Source organism: Panthera tigris, chromosome B3 (assembly GCF_018350195.1).
Source record: "Panthera tigris isolate Pti1 chromosome B3, P.tigris_Pti1_mat1.1, whole genome shotgun sequence".
Taxonomy (NCBI): domain Eukaryota; kingdom Metazoa; phylum Chordata; class Mammalia; order Carnivora; family Felidae; genus Panthera; species Panthera tigris.
Genome location: NC_056665.1, coordinates 97,745,110 through 97,768,579, shown reverse-complemented (window position 1 = coordinate 97,768,579; position 23,470 = coordinate 97,745,110). Strand labels below are relative to the sequence as shown.

General features: G+C 34.0%; 1 protein-coding gene across 3 annotated transcripts in view; it reads left to right on the top strand.

Annotated features, from left to right (window-relative positions):
* The window catches only part of MAP4K5 (mitogen-activated protein kinase kinase kinase kinase 5), a 109,883-nt gene that overhangs the window by 48,078 nt on the left and 38,335 nt on the right, over positions 1–23,470 (top strand). For all 3 annotated transcript variants that reach the window (XM_042989677.1, XM_042989676.1, XM_042989675.1), the window contains exons 4-13: positions 32–122; positions 633–697; positions 4,705–4,760; positions 9,889–9,936; positions 10,022–10,064; positions 10,869–10,941; positions 16,707–16,838; positions 19,231–19,293; positions 21,335–21,416; positions 22,454–22,570. In XM_042989677.1, the coding sequence (XP_042845611.1) occupies positions 32–122; positions 633–697; positions 4,705–4,760; positions 9,889–9,936; positions 10,022–10,064; positions 10,869–10,941; positions 16,707–16,838; positions 19,231–19,293; positions 21,335–21,416; positions 22,454–22,570 (770 nt within the window). The remainder of the gene's footprint in view (positions 1–31; positions 123–632; positions 698–4,704; positions 4,761–9,888; positions 9,937–10,021; positions 10,065–10,868; positions 10,942–16,706; positions 16,839–19,230; positions 19,294–21,334; positions 21,417–22,453; positions 22,571–23,470) is intronic.

The following is a 23,470-nucleotide window of genomic DNA, read 5'->3' as shown; positions in this document are numbered from 1 at the left end:
TGTTACTAAGTTTTATCATTTTGTTTTTCAGGAGATGATTTTTCTTTGATTCAACAAGAAATATTTATGGTTAAAGAATGTAAACATTGCAACATTGTTGCCTACTTTGGGAGCTATCTCAGGTAAAAAAACAACAACAACAACAACATCTGCTCTTCTTGAATTTTGCACTTCTTTACTACCACTCTCCCTGCCTTTCATGTAAATGCTATTATACATATAAAATTTTAAAGTTATATTGTCTGAAGTTCTAAAATTTCTCAGGTTTTCTTGTAGTCTCCCCCGTTATATTAATAATGACATCTCCATTTATGCATTTATACCTTATCTGACAATAAATATTATGAATGATTACAAGTGTTTTATCACGTAAAACTTATTCTAAACCATTTAAGATGGGAGCAAAACTGAAGTTACTCTGCTCTTCTGAATCTGGAAGAGAGACTGCCAGGGCAGTTTCCTGTTCCACCCTGTAATCCATTCTAAACCTTGGTGTGCTGAAGAGTGAAAGCCTTCAGGGTATTTCTTTCTTTTCTTTTCTTTCTTTTTTTTTTTTTTTTAATATAATGTATTGTAAGGGTATTTCAGTGATTGAGAATTACTAGCTAATATAATTTTCTTTCTCTTATTAGTCGAGAAAAACTGTGGATTTGTATGGAATACTGTGGTGGCGGATCACTTCAAGATATTTACCATGGTACTGTTCATTTGACTTTACATTTTAAAAACAAACTTTTGAGTTTAATGATTATTGTTTTACATTTCTAGTTAACCAGGGATGTTGATGGGTACATATACCGTTTTTACATTGTTGTATTCTGCTCCTGCAGTATTGCATAAAAGAAATCAAAACTTTATTTATTTATTTATTTATTTTGGTTTTTTAGTAAATTTTCTGAAACCTGATCTGAGAAATCCAGAAGTTCTTATACAGTCCAAATTTTGCTTTTTAGATGTAGTCTCTAGGAAATCTATGTGTGTCTAGGGAAGTATTTTATCTATATTTGAAACTGCCTCAATTTTTGTAAATAAGAATTGAATTACGGGTGGGAGGGGAGGGCAGGGTGGGTGATGGATATTGAGGAGGGCACCTTTTGGGATGAGCACTGGGTGTTGTATGGAAACCAATTTGACAGTAAATTTCATATATTAAAAAAATAATAATAAATAAATAAATAAATAAATAAATAAATAAATAAATAAAAAGAATTGAATTACAAAGGTTAACTCTCACATAAAAGAAATTGTATATCTATCTTAGAAATCACTTAACCTAACTAAGCAAACAACTAGGTTTAGTTGTTGATGTATTTTTGTATTAAAAATGTATAATTTTCAGGGCACCTGGGTGGCTTAGCTGGTTAAGTGTCTAACCTCGGCTCAGGTCATGATCTCATGGTTCATGAGTTCGAGCCCTGCTTAGGGCTCTGTGCTGACAGGTCAGAACCTGGAGCCTGCTTTGGATTCTGTGTCTCCCTCTCTGTGGCCCTCCCCCACTTGTGCGTGTGCGCTCTCTCTCTCTCAGAAATAATAAAGGAATAAACTTTTTAAAAATATTGAAAAAATAATATTTTCAAAAACTTGAAGTATTTTATTGAACATTCTGTTAATTTAGGCAGTTTTCTGAGTTGAATTAGATATTACCCATAATACCATTTAGAAATAGTCTTTGTTTTGGCTCTACAATTTAGCTTCCAATTTGTTTTGTTTTTGACAGTTTCCTGATGTTTTAGTTAATGAGACTAAACACAGATCCTTATAAAACAATTTCTATTTTCTTTATTTAACTAAATATGGAATAGTAAAACTCCCATTGCAACTTTGTACTGTATAGTTTATTAAGAATTATCTGAAATATTTTCAAACATTTCTATGCTAAAAGCTTTATATGACAGCCTTATCAAATTTCAGTCATCCAGTTAACAAATGCCACCATAGTGGATGTAAAAATAAGTGCTCTTCAGGTGTAAATAATATTTAAATAATTTAAATAATTTCAGGTGGAAATAATATTTAAATAATTTGTAGCTTGTAGAGCTCAGATTGTTAAAATATCAGTCAATTGGGGTGACTCAGTGGGTTGAGTGTCCACCCCTTGATTTTGGCTCAGATCATGATCTTAAAGTTGCAAGATTGGGTCCCGCATTGGGCTCTGTACTGAGTGTGGAGCCTGCTTAAGATTCTCTCTCTCCCTCTCCTTCTGCCCCTCCCTGCTTTCTAAATAAAAAAAATAATAATAATAATTTAAAAATTAGTAGAGCAATGGTTAAATAAACTATGTTGCACCTACAATATGGAATACTGTGAAGCATTTAAAAAGGTAAAGTAGCTCCGTTTATATCCACTAGCTGTATCTCCCCAAGGCCTCTTTTTAAATGGAAAAACTAGATCATGAAAAAATATGTATAGCATAACTGATAACACTTAGACATTTAAAAATATTATTTTTTATATTCACATTACATATGAATGTTAATGCACAACAAAATGAAAAGATGTGTCCCAGTCATTACTTCTAGGGGAGAAATGGGACTCCTAAGTAAAATTTTGAATTATAATGAAAATGTACTGATGTATTATTTAATTATAAATTAATAAATATAATAATTACCTAATTCTGTCACAACAAATAACCCATGACCAAAAAAAAAAATAGTTGTGATTGATGTCTAAAGTCTGGATACTTTTTATTTAAAATAATTTTTAGCACCACATACATATTACAATTATATAAAATATTACAGAGTTTTTAAAACAAGAACAAATCCATTTTTTTACACACTAGTCATTTTCTTATGTATTATATCATGCTAGAATTATTGTTCTCTTATTTTACTATGTGTCTGATTTAAAAGAATTATTGGTACGGGCACCTGGGTGGCTCAGTTGGTTGAGCATCCGACTTCGGCTCAGGTCATGATCTCGCAGTTTGTGGGTTCGAGCCCCGCATTGGGCTCTGTGCTGACAGCTCAGAGCCTAGAGCCTGCTTCAGATTCTGCCTCTCCTTCTCTCTCTGTCCCTCTCCCACCTGCGCTCTGTCTCCCTCTGTCTCTCAAAAATAAATAAATGAAAAAAAAAAGAATTATTGGTAGAAAACAACTCTGTGCCACTCAATTTAAAATTCTTTTTTGTGATTTTAGGAAGAATTATCATTTATATGAAAAGTTTTTATATAATGATTATCATTTTTATTCACACTGACAGAACAAGAACTTAAGAATATGGATAAATAAACCTATATAGCTGGCATTGTTTTTACTACTTCCCCTTTTAAACTTAATGAATAATTTAAGACATTAATCTTACTTCTTGATATTTCTACTTTTCATTACTAAACCTGATATTTTTTTAGTTAAATTGAATCTAAGAAGTGTCCATCCCTGTATATCGTATACTAGATAGCAGTAGAAATCAAGAACATATATACTTAAAATAAATGGTTAATAAGATGATGCCTTCCCTTCTTTTATTACTATTCCATCAAGTTACTAGGAATCAAAATTTTATGTTCCTGAGTAGATGTAGAGAGCCAGTGATTAAAATAATACAGTAAAATATCTCTCTTGAACGATTGTGTGTAAGTACCTGATTTGGTTTCACTGTCAGCAAACACCAGATTTCAGATGTTCTCTCATGGTATTGGAAGGCATAATTCTGAAGTGTCTGGTTAGGTACTTACAGAAAGATCTTATATTTTGTAATAGAGATCTGGTTGTCAGAAGTAACCTGGTTGCTTTTTAAATTCTTAGATAAGGTACTGGATCAAGCCTTCCTGTTTGAAAAATATAGGAAAGGATTATACTAAAGTAATATCTTGATCTTTATGTATATGATTCCTCTTGGTATATTTCAACAATTGATCTCCTATGGTTCTCCACTCTATATAACAATAATTAATTACATATGTTTATTTCTTTTGTTGGTTTGATTTTAGAGAAATTTTTCAGGATTAAGATCATGTCTGTTGTTTTATATAGACTGTCCTATGGTGCCTACTACTACACTTTGCAAGTAATGAATGCTTATATTTTCACAGACCAAAGTCGTTATGGAGTAAATCTTCTGTTTTTAAAGTACATTTTAAGGTTCTCAACTTTCCTTTTGTTTTGTTTCCTGATTATAAGAATAATGTGTGTTCATGGTGAGAAGCCATCCAATTATATACATAGAAGTTTTGTTAATACTTTGTCATTTTTTTAAAGATTACTTGTTTATTTTTGAGGGAGACAAAGATACCGTCAGTGGGGGAAAGGACAGAGAGAAAGGGAGATAGAATCCCAAGCAGGCTCTGCGCTGTCAGCACAGAGCCCAACATGGGGCTTGATCCTACAAACACTGAGATCATGAGCTGAAAATCAAGAGTCGAACAGTGAACCAAGTGAGCCACCCAGGCGCCCCAATAGTTTGTCATTTTTTTTTTAATTTTTTTTAACGTTTATTTATTTTTGAGACAGAGAGAGACAGAGCATGAATGGGGGAGGGTCCGAGAGAGGGAGACACAGAATCTGAAACAGGCTCCAGGATCTGAGCTGTCAGCACAGAGCCCGATGCGGGGCTTGAACTCACGGACCGTGAGATCATGACCTGAGCCGAAGTCGGCCGCTTAACCAACTGAGCCACCCAGGTGCCCCTGTCATTTTTAAGATAGACTGTTTGTAATGTGTTATTGACATGTGTAACTATGTGATCTCTCTTTTTTCCTAGTTACTGGGCCATTATCAGAACTGCAGATAGCCTATGTATGCAGAGAAACTTTACAGGTACTACATTTGCTTATGTGGATAGAAAGGCAGTTTTAGTTTCACAGTTGAAAACTGCAAAATGATAATCCCCAAAAAAAAGAAAAGAGAAAATGGGCTCCTCATTTAGAAGATCAGCAAGTAGTAATTTTGTTCATATCTTTTAAGGCATGTTAAATTAGGAATTAATTCGTGATTACATTTTTTATTTTGGTAATTTATAACTCAAATTGTTAATTGATGCTTCTATCCCTACATTTCCTAGATTGTGTAATTTGTTTAGAAATGAATTTGGTGTTCTATATGTTTTTCTTCTGTATTTTAGAAACTGGGAGATTGACTTGATTTAAGAGAAAACTAGTCATTTCTAAGTATTGCTTTCCTCATGCTTTAGAAGGCATAGCATACCGTGTCAAATCTGAATGTTAAATATATGAAACATATGAAACACATGAAAGTAAATTTTGCCAGTATATGTATGTATATATGAAATATATGAAAGTAAATTTGTCCAATATATATATGTATATTTCTGTAGTATTCCCGTAACATGGAAATGTACTTTTTTGTGTTCACATAAAATACAAAACTAATCAGATACTCATAGCAGAGAATTACTGACAGATTGTTTTTCTTTGTGTTTTAATTTCCGAAGTTCATTGCTTTAAGTAACATATAGTGGAATATTATTCAATCATAAAAAGGAAGGAAATCCTGTCATTTGTGACAACATATTTGAAGCTGGAGGACATTATACTAAGTAAAATAAGCCAGGGACATAAAGACAAAATACTGCATGAGTCACTTATATGTAGAATCTAAAACAGTTGAAGTCGTAGATGCAGAAAGTGGAATGATGGTTACCAGAGTTTGAGGCCCGGGGGTAGAAATGAGGAGATGTTGGTCAGAGTATAAAATTACAGTCATATAGATTGACTGATTATTAATGTATAGCATGATAACTACAGTTAATGCTGTATTGAATATTGGAAATATGTTAAGAGAGTAAATTTCAGGTGCTCTTGTTATTAAAAAAAACATAGTAACTATGAAGAGATGATATGTTAACTAGCTTGATTCAGATAATCATTTCACTGTGTATATGTGTATCAAATCATGTTGTACACCTTAATATATAAAATTTTTATTAAATAAAGTTTTTTAAAAAAAATAAAAAGGGCAGAGATTGTCAGAATGGAAAAAAGTAAAACCCCACTAGATGCTGCCTGTAAGAAATGTGCTTTCATAAAAACACAAATAGGTCAGAAGTAAAAGAAAAGAAAAACATACGTCATACTATTGAAAAGAAAGCTGAAGTGGCCATATTAATATCAGACAAAGTAGACTTCAGAGCAAAGACTATTACCTCTTTAAGGCCACTTCATAAAAAGCATAACAACCCTAAATGTCTAAGCCACTGATAACACAGCTTCAAAATAAATGAGCAAAAACTGATAGAACTTCCAGGAAAATAGACAAATCCACAGTTATAGTCACCTATACCCCTCTCACAATAATTTTGAAGAGCAAATAGGCAGAAAATCAGTAAGGATGCAGAAGACTTGAACAGTACAACCAAACAGCTTGACCTAACTGACATTTTAGTCTGACCAGTAGTGTGATACATATGCTTTTCAAGTGGGCATAGAGCATTTATAAGATAGACCATATTTGGGGTGATAAAATATGTTTCAATACATTGTATAGGATTTAAGTCATACAAAGTATATTCTCTGACCACACTGCAATTAAATTAAAAGTCAACAGAAATATTTCTGGAATATCTCCAAATATGTGGAAACTAAAGCACTAAACTAAGTAACCCATGAGTCAAAGAAGAAATCAGAAGAGAAACTAAAAAGTATTTTGAACCAAATGAAATGAAAACAACACATCAAAATTTTGGGGTGTTACTAAGGCAATACTTAGAAGGAAGTTCATAGCACTGAACATCTCTATTAGAAAGAAAAAAAGGTCTGAAATCAGTATCTTCAGCCTCCATCTTAAGAAATTTTAAAAAAATGAGCAAATTAGATCCAAAGTAGGCAGAGGAAGGAAATAATAAAGATCAGAGTGGAAATCAATGAAATAGCAGAAAAATGAGAAAATCAATAAAACCAAAATCTGACCCTTTGAGATCACTAAAATTGATAAACCTCTAAGAGAAAACACAGTTACCAGTGTTAGGACTGAGTATAAAGATATTACAACAGAATCTATAAATTTTTAAAGAAAAGGATAGTCAGTTCCCAGAGAACATTATGAATAGCTTTCTGTCAATAAGGCCTACAACTTGGAAAATATGAACAATTTCCTTGAGAGAAATCAACTGAATAATTCTGTATATATTCCCACAAAGAAAACTCCAAGTCAGATAATGTGGATGGATAAATTCTACCAAACATTTAAGGAAGAAATAATGCCAATTCTACACAAACTCTTCTAGAAAATTGAAGAGTAAAGGGTGCCTGGGTGGCTCAGTTGGTTGAGCGTCCGACTTCAGCTCAGGTCATGATCTCATGGTTTGTGGGTTCGAGCCCCACATCGGTGTCTTTGCTGACAGTTCAGAGCCTGGAGCCTGCTTCGGATTCTGTGTCTCCCTCTCTCTCTGCCCCCCCCCCCCCCTCACTTGTGCTCTGCCTCTCAAAAATGAATAAATGTTAAAAAAATTTTAAAGAAAAGAAAATTGAAGAGTAGAGAATAGCTCCCAAATCATTTTATGGGCCACCATTGCTCCAAAACCAAAACCAGATAATACTGCAAGAGAACAAAACTACAGACTAATAATATCCTTCATAAACACAGATGCAAAACTTTAAAAGGAAAATAAAAGATTAGCAAAGGTAATCCAACAATATATTTTAAAAGATAACACATCATCAAGTGAGGTTTATCCTAAGTGCAACTATGATTTAGCATTCAAAAATCACTTCAAGTAATTAACCATAGTAGCAAACAGAATGAGAAAACCACATGGTCATCTTAAATAGACACGGAAAAAACATTTGGCAAAATCCAGCATTTGTTCCTGATAAAGATTCTGAGCATACTAGGAACAGAAAGGAACTTGTTCAGCCTGATAAAGAACACCTATGAAAAACCTACAACTAAATCATACTTAATGGTAAAGGACTAGATGCTTTCCCACCAAGATCAAGCAGTGCAAAGATGCCTGCTCTCCTTCTTTTCAACATTGTATTAGAGGTTTCAGTTAGTGCAGTAAGACAAAAATGAAAGTAAGAAGTAAAACTGTCTTTATTCACAGACCACACAATCATGTGTGTAAAAAATGGAATAGAATCTACAAAGTAGCTTCTAGAACTAATAAGTGAGGCTAGAAAGCTTGCAGGATTCAAGATCCATGTACAAGATCAATTGGATTTCTATACACTGACTACATTCAGAACTTTAAAAAATAATACTAACATTAACAAAAATATGACATTCTTAAGGGAATGTATGTGACAAAAGATACATAAACCCCTGCATACTAAAAACTGAAACTGCTAAGAAAAATTAAGACCTAAGTAAATGGAGAACTATAACATATTCATGGATGTGGAGACTCACAGTAGTTAAGATGTCAGTTCTCCCCAGGTTGACCCATAGATTCAGTGCAGTCCTGAGGCTCTTGGCTATCTTAGTCAGTTGAGCATCTGACTCTTGATTTCCACTCAGGTCATGATCCCAGGGATGTGGGATCAAGCCCTGTGTCGGGCTCCACACTGAGCATGGAACCTGCTTAAGATTCTCTCTTTCTCCTACTGTCCCTCTCCCCTGCTCATGTTCTCTCTCCCTAAAATAAAAATTAAAAAAAAGACTTATGAAACTATAGTAATCAAAACATAATGGTATAGGTATAAGAGTAAATAAGTACCTCAATGGAACAGAAGGACCAGAAGTAAATCCTATATGGATGGCTGATTTTTAACAAAATCGAAAAGACAAATCTGTGAAAAAAGTACAGACTTTTCAATAAATAGTATTGGAATAATTGGACATCCCTATGCCAACAAATGAACCTTAAGTCATACTTCATATCATATGTAAAAACCCAAAAGTAATCACAGACCTAAATATAAACCCTAGAACTAGAACTTCTAGAAGGAAACAGAAGAGAATTTTGCAGTCTTGAATTAAGCAAAGCACTTTTGGACATAACACAAAAGTTTGAATGAAAAACTTGGTAAATTAGACTTTATCAAGATGAAAAACTTCCATCTTTCTAGAGACACTTAAGAGAATGAAGAGAAACTGCAGACTAGAAGAAGGTACTTGCAAAGTATATATCTGATCAAGAACTTGTATCCAGAGTCCATAAAGAACTCTCAAAATTCAGTAATAAAAAAAATGAGAGCCTAATAAACAAATGGACAAAATATTTGAACAGACATTTCACCAAAGAATGGCCAAAATTAAAGACTGACCTTAAGAAGATTGATGAGAATAAGGATTAACTGGAACTCTCATACACTGCTGGTTTCAATATAAAATGGTACAGCTGCTTTGGAAAACAGTTTGGCAGTTGCCTAAAAGTTTAAATTTATTAGCACCATACAATTCAGCCATTACACTCCTAGGTACCTGGAAGGAAAAAGTCATACTAGTACTTTTATATGAACCTTAAGAGCAACTTTACTTATAATAGCCGAATGCTTTAAACAACCCAACCATCCAAATGTCTATCAACAGATGGGTGTGTAAACAAATTCTTGTGTATCTGTACAATGGAAATAATAAAAATGAACTATTGATACCTGCATTAACAAGGAATCTCAAATTAATTATTGTGAATGAAAGAGACCAGGCAAAAAAAGAATATACTGTGAAATTCAGTTTATGTAAAAGTCTGGAAAATTTAAATCTGTAGTAATAGAAGGTCGATCAGTATTTGTGTGTAGGAGGGACTTTGGAGTGACGGATATGTTCCTTATCTTGATTGTGGTGGTGGTGGTGTTGTAAAATGAATTCGAAATCTTAAAATACAGTAAAAAGAAACTGATTAGTAAAAAGAAACTCTTCTAGATTTTTCCTCCGCCTCTGAAGAAGACATTTAGTTTTTCTTATTCAGTGAGAATTTAAATAGAAAATGTAGGCATTAAGTTTGCAGCTTTACTAATGCATACTTTTTTTTTTTTTTAAACTTCAGGGTCTTGCCTATTTGCATACTAAAGGCAAAATGCATAGAGATATCAAAGTAAGTTCATTTAATATACTTAAATAGATAATTTTTGAAGGAATTTTGTGATACTAATTTAATAGTATTTGTATTTTTGTTTTAGGGTGCAAATATTTTATTGACAGATCATGGTGATGTAAAATTAGGTATGTTATTTCAAGTCTCTCACATTTTTCCTAAAAATTTTAATAAAATTTTAAATGAGAATTAACATTATACAAGTTTAATATTCATATGAAGAACCACAATAATGTTCAAGTTTTGATCCAGTAATTTTACTCCTGAGACTCTGTTTAAAGGAACTTAATCCTAAACATAAAAAAATTCTATATTCATAGGAGTATTGATTATACACTGTTTATATAGAAAGAAGTACAAACATAGGACTAGCAATAGAGAAACTGTTAAAACTGTAATAAATCCACTTATGGAACATTATTCAGTCATCAGAATTAACAGTTAAGGAGAATAAGAGTAGAATCCCTGAGGTGTTACTTAAATGACAAAAATGAACTATATGTATAATCAGTTTTTTATAACCATGTGAAACAACAATAAAAAAGTATTTATAGAGAAAAAGCCTTTTTTAATAGCACCAAAATACTACCCTAGTTGTGTTAGAATAAAAGGCATCCACATGGGTGGTTTATTTATTTATTTTTTACCTTTTTTTCCCTTAATTAAACTTCAGTATGCTTGTAGTCAATTTTTTTATTAAACTTTGTTCTTTATAAAGTATGTTTTATTCTAATAAAGTGCCAAAAAAATTATTTTCCTTTAATGAGCATGTTATAAACCAAGCAAGAAGAGATTTCGGGATTCAATTTATATATATTTCCCTAGCATTACTATCTGAATTATTAATAATGTCATGCCTAAGGGTGAAATTTAGAAATGTTGTTGACTTTATTGAAAGAACTAAAATTTTTGTCCAATTTTTTCCCTACTAGCTGACTTTGGTGTGGCTGCAAAAATAACAGCTACCATTGCAAAGAGAAAATCTTTCATTGGCACCCCTTACTGGTAAGATACTATGATTGAATTTTGTGCATTTTCATTTCTTCACAGTTAGTGATCTGCATTGATACTTAGTAAGACAAGTGATAATACAAGTCTGGAGATTTGCATGCTCCTTGATACTATCATACTTCTGATTGGGAACTTTGATACTCATTTTTATTGTTCAGCTTTCCCTGAGTTAAAGTGCTAATAATAATTCCTACTGTCTCTGGGATTTTGTATTAAGAAGACTCATAGGTATGAGATTTTTCAAAAGAAAGACTTTTATTATGATCTCTTATCATTTTGTTACTCTTTTGGTATTGATTCTGTTTTAATATAGGATTTCAATTTCTGGTTGTTTAAAATTCATGCATCCTACCATTAGTCTTTATCAGCTACCTTCCTTTTAACGCATCTTACCAAGTACTGACAAAACGATCTTTCTAAAATGCTGCTTTCATCAATGAAGACAGATAATTGAAATATAATAAAAAACCTAGTAATAAACCTTAATATATAAAATAATTTAGTGAAATAAAAGATAACATTTAAAGTTTGTAAGAAAGCTTGGATTTTTTTAAATAGACAGTGTTTGAATAATATATTATTTGGAAAGAAATTTAAAGTCACTCCATACCTCATATCTAATGCCAAAATAAATTGTATATGGAAATAGTTCAATATAAAAGTGAAACCAAAAGAACTATCAGTAACTATCAGCTTTAAGAGTTAAGTAAGCCTTTCTTGGCACAAAAGCATAAAACATTAAAGGGTAAAAGTGATAGATTTAACTACATGAAAATTTAAAATGTCTGCATATCTACCAGCTTGAACAAAAGCTGGTAAATGTAAATTAAAATGTAAATTAAATAAGTAACACCATTATTTTCTTTCAAGTTGGAAAATACTTGGAATCATGGGTAAACCTATTACTATCACTGAATATTTGACAGTGAAAGTAGAAATTGATAGCATAATTTTGAAGGATAATTTGGCAATAATGTCTTCCCAGAAACCTTTAACTGTGCTTGTATTCTTTAGTCTTAATTCTACTTGTAGTAATTTATCAGAGAGGCATAGAAATTATATGAAGAGCTTTATTACAATACTTTAAAAATTGAGGGGAAAGTATGCACGCACATGCAAAAGGAATTAGTTAAGGAAATTGTGTATGTTTATGCAAATCAGTGGAGTAAATTGCTGATATTAAAAATCCTGTTGTAGGGGCACCTGGGTGGCTGAGTCAGTTAAGCATCTGACTCTTGATCTCAGCTCAGGTCATGATCTCATGGTTCCTGAGTTCGAGCCCTGCATCAGGCTCAGCACGGACAGTGCAGAGCCTGCTTGGGATTCTCTCTCCCCTCTCTTTCTGCCCTTACCCACTCACACACACTTTCTCTCTCAAAATAAATAAATAAACCAAAAAAAATTTTTTTTAATCCTATTGTAAAAGATGAATAGGCAATGGATAGGCTCATGATATACTATTATTCAAAAAAGCAAGATTAGGGCACCTGGGGCATCAAGGGACTCTTGATTTTAGCTCAGGTCATGATCTCGCAGTTTGTGAGATCTAGCCCCATGTCACAGGGCCTGCTTGGGATTCTCTCTCCCCCTCTCTCTGCCCCTTCCTTGCTTGTATGTGTGTGTTTCTCTCTCTCTCTCTCTTTCTCTCTCTCTCTCTCTCTCTCTCTCTCACACACACACACACACACACACACACACACACACATAAACTTTCAAAAAAGAAACAAGTAAGATTAAAAGTAGCATAATGTAATACCATGTTATAGAAGATATGTGTGTGAATAAAATTTATGGACGTAAATATGTGAAACAATGGCTCTCTTTGGGTGGGATAATGTTTGACATGTTTTCTTCCATGTAGGCCAAATGCTCTTTGTCAACACGTATCAATTTTAACAACAGGAAAAAAAAAACAAAATAAATATCACTTAAATAAAAGTTAAAAGAAAACATGACTTAGTTAGATTACCTGTAGAATTTCCTTTATCACATGCCTGTTTCCTTCCTCAGTCTCTTTCTGTGACTTTCCTCCCCTGTGAACAGTCTTCTCTAGTCAAAATTTATGTTTTTTGTACCCTGACTATATCAGTTACTCTTTATTAGGTCCCTAGTATATTCGTCTTCTCTGTTTATCTTGAGTCCTGCCCTGTCTTGGGAAAGCCTTTATCTCCCCTTCTATTCTGAATGACAGCCTTGCTGGATAAAGGATCCTTGGCTGCATATTTTTCCTATTCAGCACGTTGAATATTTCCTGCGACTCCCTTCTGGCCTGCCAAGTTTCAGTGGACAGGTCTGCTACTACCCTCATGTGTCTACCCTTGTAGGTGAAGGCCCGTTTGTCCCTAGCTGCTTTCAGAATTCTCTCCTTATCTTTGTATTTTGCCAGTTTCACTATGATAGGCCATGGTGTTGACCTGTTTTTAGTGACTCTGAAGGGAATTCTATGTGCCTCTTGGACTTGGATGCCTGTTTCCTTCCCCAGATTAGGGAAGTTCTCAGCTATAATTTGTTCAAATAAACCTTCTGCCCCTTTCTCTCTCTTCTTCTGGAACTCCTTTGTTACAGATATTCTTTTGTTTCATTGAATCACTTAGCTCTCTAATTCTCCCCTCATGGTCTAGTAATTTCCTTTCCCTCTTTTTTTCAGCTTCATCATTTCCCATAATTCTATCTTCTGTTTCACTTATTCTCTCTTCTGCTTCTTCTCTTCTCACTGTCACTGCATCTAGTTTATTTTGCATCTCATTGACAACATTTCTTAATTCATCATGACTATTTCTTAGGTCTTTGATCTCTATAGCAATAGAGTCTCTCCTGTCTTCTATGCGTTTTTCAAGCCCAGCTATTAGTCTTATGACTGTTATTCTAAATTCTTGTTCAGATATATTGTTTATATCTGTTTTGAGCAATTATCTGGCTGTCATTTCTTCCTGGATTTTCTTTTGAGGAGAATTCTTCCATTTTGTCATTTTGGCTTGTTTTCTGTCTTTTAGGTATTTTAATAGCTTGTTATGTGTCCTACACCTGCGAGTACTACTATATTAAAAAGGGATCATACACTGTGCAGGGCCTTGCACTTTAGAAAGTGTTTTTGTAGTGTGTTGTATGCACTCTGTTGCTGCATATTTGGCTGCTCTGTCCCACTGGACAGTCCTCTGCAAAGCTCCTCCTTGCTCAAAAGGGTGGATTGTTTGAAACTTCCACCAAGTGTTCTTGGATTTGTTTGTTGAAGTAACCCTGTAAAAAGGGAAGGGTGGGGAACCTCATCCCATACAAAGAGAAAAATGAAAGGAGCAAAAAAAAAGACCAAGTATAGAATCAAAGAAGCTATAAGGCTTAATCCAGAGAGAGAGAAAGAAAAATAAAGAAGGAGATATAGAAAAGGTATTTTAAAAAATTGAGTAAAAAATAAAAAAGCCTGATTAAACAAACAAAACAGAGAAATATATATATGTATAAAGAATTGACCAAAAATCAAATCAGAAACTATGAGCCTGATTCCAAAGGAAAAAAAAGAGAGTAGAAAGAAGAGAAAAGAGAAGAAAAAAAAAAAGAGAGAGAGAGAGAAACAGACTAACATACAAAACTGTAGGTCTTTTGGTGCCTGGGACTGGTGGCAGTGCTGGTCAGGAGGTCTGGTTCCCTCAGTGTCAGTCCCCTTCCAGTACAAAAGCATTTGCCAGGCACGGAGTGGCAGGGTTTGTTGTAATTGGTCCCACCTCCAGTGGAGGCTGCCGTGCTGTTTCCTGAAGCCCCACCATGTTGGTGATGGAGAAAAAAGTGGTGACACCCCAGTCTTTCCTCCTCTGTCTGAGTGTCTCAAACTACTCTGTTCAGGCAGCCCTCACAGAATAGTGTGGGAATAGACTTGTCCTGCTCCACAGTCTCCCGGCCTCTTAGGCACTCAGCTGGGATTCAACACCGATGTCTTAAAGGAGCCTGCACCCCACCTCCCCGGGACCCCATTCTGGTGTACCGTGGTTCCACAGCCTTTCTCTCCCTTTTGTCTCTCCACAGAAGTGGTTCTCTCCCCTCCATGCCAATGCTCTTATCTCCCCCAATTCACATACTTGCACCTCTGTCCTGCCAAGCTGTCTCCCTCCACCTGTGGAGATCTTCCTGTCACTCCCGCTATTGATTTCCTGGGTGTTCCAAGTGTTCTGACCTTAATACAGCTGTGTTTGAGGGATGAGAGAAATCCCTGTTCTCTACTTCTCCGCCATCTTAACTCTCCCTCAAGTCCTGCCCTGTCTTAAAAGTGTCACACGCTCTGCCTTTCTTCAGCTGTGGCAGACTGATTGATCACTCTCTGCCTTCCACTGAGCCAGGAAGTGTAACACTCTTGGTCAACTTGGTGCTCCAGTTGTCCACCCCTAACTGATTCTAGTGGGCAGAAGAGATAAAACGCATATGCTGTCTCTGGGTACCAGCTCAACTTTCCTCTCTGAGACTTGCCTTTAGTCGTTTTGTTCCATAGTAATGATCATTTTCTTCTCTTTACTCTTATATCCATTTGTATGTATTTAGTACTTGCTTATAGCAGACATTTTTAGTATACATACTTTATGTTCTTAACCACCTTTAGGTTGAGTGATATTGTGTTACATAACTTTGTGTAATCCAAATACTTATAAAAACAGCTTCTGTGTGGATATTTAATATCAATATAAATTAATTTTAAAATAGTAAACATTAAAAAAAGAATATTTCCCCTTAGTAATATCTACACTTTATAAAATCAAATGCCATCATTATAAACCACTGAATCCCAAACAGGTAACTCCAACTCAGCCACTAAGTTGACCTTTAATCTTAGATATATTCACAGTTGTTTGATAATAGCTCTACTTCAATATCCACAAGCATTTTATACTTATATCAGTCTCTTCAGTCAACCCCTTTCATTCAGTCCCCTCTGCCACTGCCTTTGAAAAGTCATTTATCATTTTTCCCTTGTATTTTTGAAATTGTCTTCCAACTCATTCACCTGACTTTGGTTTTAGCTCCTCTCATACTGTCCTTCCTATTGCCATGAGTTTCAGAACAAGTTTATATCCAAAATTAAATCTTACATTTTCACAATAAAATCTAAACTTCATTGTATAATCAGTAGGGCATTCATTACCTAGCTCCTATGTCTCAGGTTCATTTTGCAAATACTTTTTAAATCCTCTCAAACTTTTATAAAATAAATTCATCCCAGACTGAATTACTAAAAAGTGATCATGTATTTGGACAAGAGTTAATACTCTCAGTTTCTGTACTTATCATAGACTCCTAACAAGCACCTTATGGCTCCATACCTGTCTGTAGGTCATACATTGAGTAACATTGTCCTGTCACCTTTCCAGATGTTCCGTGCTCTTTTCCTGTCTCCCTAAAATGTTGAGGCTCCTCACTCACCTTACCTCCCTGCTGATTCATTCTCAAGTCTCACCTCCTTTGGGAGCATTTCTGACCTTCATGGGGATTTAGGTATTCTTTCTTTTCCCATATTATATGACAAGATTCACAAAACAGAAACTAAAGTAAGACAACCAAATTTTTCCTCAGAGCACTAGTCTTCAGAGAAGATGGAAGATTTTTAAGCGATGAGTTTGGAAAGAGTATATCTTTATACATGTGGTCTTTATTAAGTCTTTCCTAGTAAATGTCTCTCAGCCTCTTTCCCTCTAGAAGTTGAGTGAATATAACAAAAAAGAGCAGATTTCATATCATTTTTAAAAAATAAAAATGTTATATTCACTGATTCCTTCTAGGATGGCCCCAGAAGTTGCAGCAGTAGAAAAGAATGGCGGCTACAACCAACTCTGTGATATCTGGGCAGTAGGAATAACAGCAATTGAACTTGGAGAGCTTCAACCACCTATGTTTGATCTCCATCCAATGAGGTGTTCTCACTATTTACAATTATGCAGTTATTAATCAAGTCTTTAGGGAGAATGAAATATTGATAACTTGAGTATTTCCAGCTCATTTTCAAGTATGTTGAAATAGTAAAGGTGTTGTAAAGGACTTAGGGGTAATCAGTTGCACCCAATACCTGCTCTCTTGTGTTGTTTCCTAAGACAACGTGGAGTAAATCATCTGTACTATTTAAAGCTGTTTCATTAAGCAAATCTCCCTTAATCATACTAGATATAGCAGTTAAAATTTGTAAAGTTTTTTTAAGTCTTTACATTCTTCCATGAATTGTTTCTTTTTCTGTTCTAAGTGGAATTATGAGCAAATGATAGGATGTAGGTGACATTTTTTTTCTATTCTTTTTTTGATTTTGTTTATTTTGTCTAGGGATAATAGGTAGTTACGCTTAGTATAATTATTATTTACATTTTAGGGTATATTGTCTCTCAAAAAAATATTTGATGGCCTTTGAAAGTGTTTTTATATTTTGAAGTAAAAGATGAATTGAGCTAAAATTTAAGCTTTTAAAGTATAAAGTTGAAAACAGTACAAAGTTGAAAAGAAAATCAACAGAGTGCAGAAAGTATTCTTCTAGCAAGATAGACAACGGATTAGTATATATGTATATATACATAAGGAATTTATTTAGAGACTCTGAAGGCAAAAGATAGACTGTTAATGAGCAAGTACCAAATACAAAGAAACTTGGAAAACTATTTGACTTCTCAAGTAACTAAAGATACAAAAGTTAAAAGATACCTACTTTTTGTTGGAATGCCATTATGTACAGACCTTTAGGATGTTACTTGTTAGGAGCAGTACAAATGTTTCTGTGATTCTACTACTTAGAAAATTATACTTAGGAAATAACCCAAGGGAAAAAAAAGCTAAGAATTATTCATTCCAGGTTAACAGTGGAAAAAAATCTGAATGTCCAATAGTTGGTGAATTAATCTTTTTTTCTTAATTTTTTAATGAATTGTTAAGCAAAAATTTTCAACAGTTAAAGGCAGCTGTTACACATGCATAAACCAAAGCAACACGGAAAATTGATTATTAGTGAAAAAACAATCTATTATTACCTAATTATTGCTTAGCATTTAGATAAAGACTAAAGAAGAGCAGATTTAAAAGAATGCCTCACAGTTGTAAGAATATAAACTTTATATATGAATCATTTCATCTTTAAAAAGATAAACATCTTTGGTATTTAAAACTGAGTTTGGGGGCCCCTGGGTGGCTCAGTTGATTAAGCGTCCGACTTTGGCTCGGGTCATGATCTCACGGTCAGTGAGTTCGAGCCCCACATCGGGCTCTGTGCTGACAGCTCGGAGTCCGGAGCCTGCTTCAGATTCCGTGTCTCCCTCTCTCTCTGCCCCTCCCCTGCTCGTGCTCTGTCTCTCTCTCCCTCAAAAATAAATAAAACATAAAAAAATAAAAATGTATTAAAAAAGACGGGTTTGCTTGGAAACCTATAAAGGGTTTTGTTGGAAAAACTGAAATAGAGCATTTTAGAACTTTTCTTAAATCTTCCATCCTTCTACCCCCAGAGTCCCTAGAAAATGAGTCAAAGGTGAATTCATACTGAAAGAAAGTCCTCTTGCAGGTTGATTTCTGTATTATTCATAATGAAAGAATCTGGAAAGTTATTGTCCAAAAGAGGGGAACAGACTAGGAAGTAGATATAATTTGCTTGTATACCCAAGACAATTATAGAGGCAAATCTTCCACTAAGCATACAACCTAATGTTAGAGTAACGTATCATCTCTGTGTTATAGAATGATATTTAATTACTATACATGCTTATATCTAAGATATAATATTAGTTATATATGTTAAAAGTATAGTGATAAAATTCTTCTCTAATATTTGGTAGCTTTGCCTTATGAATAAGAGCTTGTTTGAAAATAAAATATCTAGGTGATGGGCATTGAAGAGGGCATCTTTTGGGATGAGCACTGGGTGTTGTATGGAAACCAATTTGACAATAAATTTCATATATTAAAAAAAATAAAAATAAAAAAAAGAAAGAAAATGAAATATCTATTGGCTATCTAAAATATAAAAATTTAGTGTCCAGGGCCTCCTGTCTGGCTCAGTTTGTAGAGCATGAGACTCTTAATCTCGGGGCTGTGAATTTGAGCCCCATGTTGGGCGTAGAGATAACATACATCCATATGTACATACATAAAACTACATTATCAATAAACTTAATAAATAAGTAAAATCTTAAATTAATTTTCATATTCCATACCAGTGTTCATCAGTGTCTACATATGTAGTAATTTGTAAATGGATTACAGAATATTCATTCTGATTATTAGATGAGGTAATCAAAGTATTTTAATATTACCCTTTAACTGAAATTTTTATTCCAGGGCCCTCTTCTTAATGTCAAAAAGTAATTTTCAGCCTCCAAAACTAAAGGACAAAACAAAATGGTAAGTTAATGAATATATAGATTTATAGAATTTTGCCGTTGGAAAGGAGATAGGTTCAGTTCTCTTATAAGTGATGAAACTGAATTGCAGCAATGTGGATGGAACTGGAAGGTATTATGCTAAGTGAAATAAGTCATTCAGAGAAAGGCAGATACCATACATTTTCACTTGTATGTTGAACTTGAGAAACTTAACAGAAGACCATGGGGGAAGGGAAGGGGAAAAAAATAGTTACAAACAGAGAGGGAGGGAGGCAAACCATAAGAGACTTTTTAAGTACAGAGAACAAACTGAGGGTTGATGGGGTAGGGTGGGGTGGAGAAGAGGGGAAAATGGGTGATGGGCATTGAGGAGGGCGCTTCTTGGGATGAGCACTGGGTGTTGTATGTAAGCGATGAACCTCAGGAATCTACCCCTAAAACCAAGAGCACACCGTACACACTCTATGTTAGCCAATTTGACAATAAATTATATTTTGGAAAAATGATGAAACTGAAGTCCAGAGCCTTTAAATAGTTTACTTGCAATTACATATCTAATTTACTCACAGAGCTGTGGCCAGGATCTGGGTTATATTCTTGACAGTTCCAGTTGCTTAGGAACTTAGAGTAACAAGGAATAAGAACAAGCCCATGTCAGTCCAAAAGATTTTTATAATCTCCTGCTCTGGTAAAACTCTGATCATTTTCTTAGTGTTTTGGAGGCTTGGGTAAGAGGTGTGGTGAGGAAAGGATTGGAAATGGGTATATTAAAAATTTGGAGATTTATATCTTTGCCTTGCATTCTGTTACTTGTTAATTATATGTTAACTTTTATGGAACATGATATGAAAAGGTTTCCCAGATACCATGACACTTAATCACTGTTGATTTTTCTCTACCTTCCTTACCTAATATTCAAAATTTTACTATTTATTTTCATCCTAATCTCTTCTTTCTCTAAGTAAAGCAGTTTGCCTTTTCTTAAAGTCCATTAGGATATCTTTAATTGGATGATAAAAATTGAAAATTATTTTTCTGGTAATGTATTCCCATGCATTTAATAAAAGAAACCATGCAAATAAAAGTTTCCAATCTTCATCTAGATTTCATGGATCTTTTGGTGTGGGAGGTACATGGGTTCCCCAAATTCTGTATGTATATTCTTCTAGGGAGACAGTCCATATCTTGTTTCATATTTTAAGAGACCTGTCCCCCAAACAGGTTCTGAACTACTGTTTTATGTTTTATTGACCTGTCTGTGCAAAGTATTATTTAGGAGCCAGGACATTCTGGAGATGATGCCAGGAGTGAAAGGAAAATCACACTGGAAATAAAGGAGTTTATATCCTACTGTGGATGTATTCTTTTGTGTTGATAAGAGTTTCTTCCTGATTCTTGTTACCCTAAGTTCCTAAGCAATTGGAACTGGAGGGCTTTATGGCAGGAATGACTCAATATTCATTCAGGAATGAATGACCACAAGCTGTTACCATTGGAGTACTTTTGCCAGTCTCAGGTACTCTCTGAGTCCACGTTATCTCCGCCACAAGCCACCAAATGTAATGCAGTGATTTGATTTCTCTGCAAGAGAGCTGCTATGTGGATGCCCTTGTTCCTAAGAAATTCAGTGACCTGATACTGATTTAAATAATCTTTTACATTACCAATCCTACCTCCATGCCATTCTTCTGGTATAGGAAAACATTTATATATTTTATAAATTAAGCAGTGGGAAAAAGCCATTTTGATTCCTAAGTGGCACCTAGAATAAATACTAGATTTTAAATCCTATAATACCCATTTCTAGTTTTTTGTGTATTTTTTAGAGATGGTATGTTACTATTTCTTGTAACTAATTTCATTTTACTTAATAGATGAAACTGACACCTGTTTTCAAGGGGTATACTGTTCTTTGGGTCTTGTTTTTTGGCTTATATAGAGCTAAGAGGCCTAAGAAAAATCATGTGTTTCAGACTTTCTAACTGCTTATAAGTTATTTAGTAACATTAAAAAACTAATATTAGTGAAATATTTTTGTACATGTCTCTTTTTATTTGAAGGTCATCAACATTCCATAATTTTGTCAAAATAGCACTAACCAAAAACCCCAAAAAAAGACCAACTGCTGAAAGACTTCTGACTGTAAGTCATTGAAATTATAGGGGAATATTCTGTAGTCAATGCAGTAAGTAGGCATATCACTCGAACAAAGTATTTAAGATTTTTAATATAAAAATTTAGTGATCTCTTACTGCAGGGGTCTGCAAACTTTTTGGGAAGAGCCAGGTAGTAAATGTCTTGGGCTTTGGGGCCCTACAGTCTCTGTAGCAACTATTCAGTTTTGCCATTGAAGCACAAAAGCTACCAAAGACAGTACAATTGAATGGGCATGGCTTTAATACTGAAACCTTTATTCACAAAAAGAGGCAGTGCCCCAGATTTTGCCCATGGGCTTTAGTTTGCCAACCCCTGCCTTAGAGAAAACTCTTAAAAATGTTGCTATCACCTAAAATTAATTGCCTTTTTCGGTTTCTTATGTAAATATAGAATGTTCTGTGTGTATATGTGTTTGTAAAATATTTTTAGAAAAAGTTCATGATTACAACAATTTAAGGAAACTTTATTTAAATATCAAAATGTAACTGTTTGTCTTTTTACATTTACATAATGTTACTGAATTAAACTTATGCATATGTGGAATACACATGCTTTTTTCTTATTATGATGTGATATTCATTTGCATATATATCACTATAGTGACATGAGTAATGAATGTCAGTTGTTATAGCCAAGGTTGCAATTTTACAACCTAATATAGATAACTTGAAAAATTATTCATGTTGGGGTGCCTGGCCGGCTCAGTGAGTAGAGGATGTGACTCTTAATCTCAGGGTCATGAGTTCAAGCCCTATGTTGGGCATGGAACCTACTTAAAATTAAAAAAAAAAAAAATGATTCATGTCATAAACTTACTCCACAAGGGTGCTGCAGTTTTATAATATACAATTATGGTCTCTCTGATACTTTTACTAGTACGTGCTCTAATTTATTTGTATTAGTAGGCTTCCATATGCTTGTTTTTGATAGTTACTGAATGAAAAAGTACAAATAACATTTTCTATGAACCATTGATGTAAAAGCATATTCATGAAGTTTTGTTTTGTTTTGTTTTGACTTAGCATACATTTGTAGGGCAGCCAGGTCTCTCTAGGGCCCTCGCAGTTGAACTGCTAGACAAAGTGAATAATCCAGACAACCATGCACACTACACTGAAGGAGATGATGATGACTTTGAGGTAAAGAGGTTTTCAGTCTAATATTTGAAAATAAATATTTAATATGGCCTTAATGTTTATTTTCTAATTTACTCTTTTTTAAGTTAGTTACAACAGATTTAGCTACAAAGATTAATTAGCAATGTAAACTAAACTTACCCTGCATATAATTACCAGGTAATACTTTAAAAAAAAATTGTGGTATTACATAAATAACTGGTTGACACTTTTTCTGGAAAGAACTAGGATTACTAATCTAATTAAAACCATTTATATCGTTTTCTTTTCATAGTTGGTTTGCCAAAAGTTGAGAGGTAGCTAAGATTAGAATCAGATCATTTTCCCCTCCCAGAAATCCGGAAGTGCTTTCCCTTCTCCCCAAACCTCAAATTCTGTAGTGAGAGCTTGATCTTTCTCTAAAGAGAAAGTACATCTATTTCTAAGGAAATAAAAGAGGTTAGGAACATTGCTTTGGACCAAGAGAACAAAAGTTTAGCCACAGCACATGCACATATTATTTTTCACTGAAGAGACTCTCTAATTGGCCATTTTTTATTTCTCTATTATACAGATTATTAACAATATAAATATATTTTTTAAAAGTTGAGGTTCCCATAGAAATTTTATCCTTTCCAATACTTGTTCAGGACAATTATATATTATTACATGTAGAGCTATTCCTACATTTTCCTTCTCTGAAAATATTCTGAAGTCTTTTTGAATATATTATATTTAACATCAAAACTTGTAAATCATGAATGAGGGACTTCCTGCCCATTAGCAGGTACCTACTATGCTTGCATAAAGCACAGCTGAACTTTTCCACCAGTGTCTCTTCCTCTCCTTTTAGGATTTCTTTTTATTTCTGTGATTGTGTCCTCATTTCTCTTTATGCCTTTATTTCCTTTTATATCTCTACCT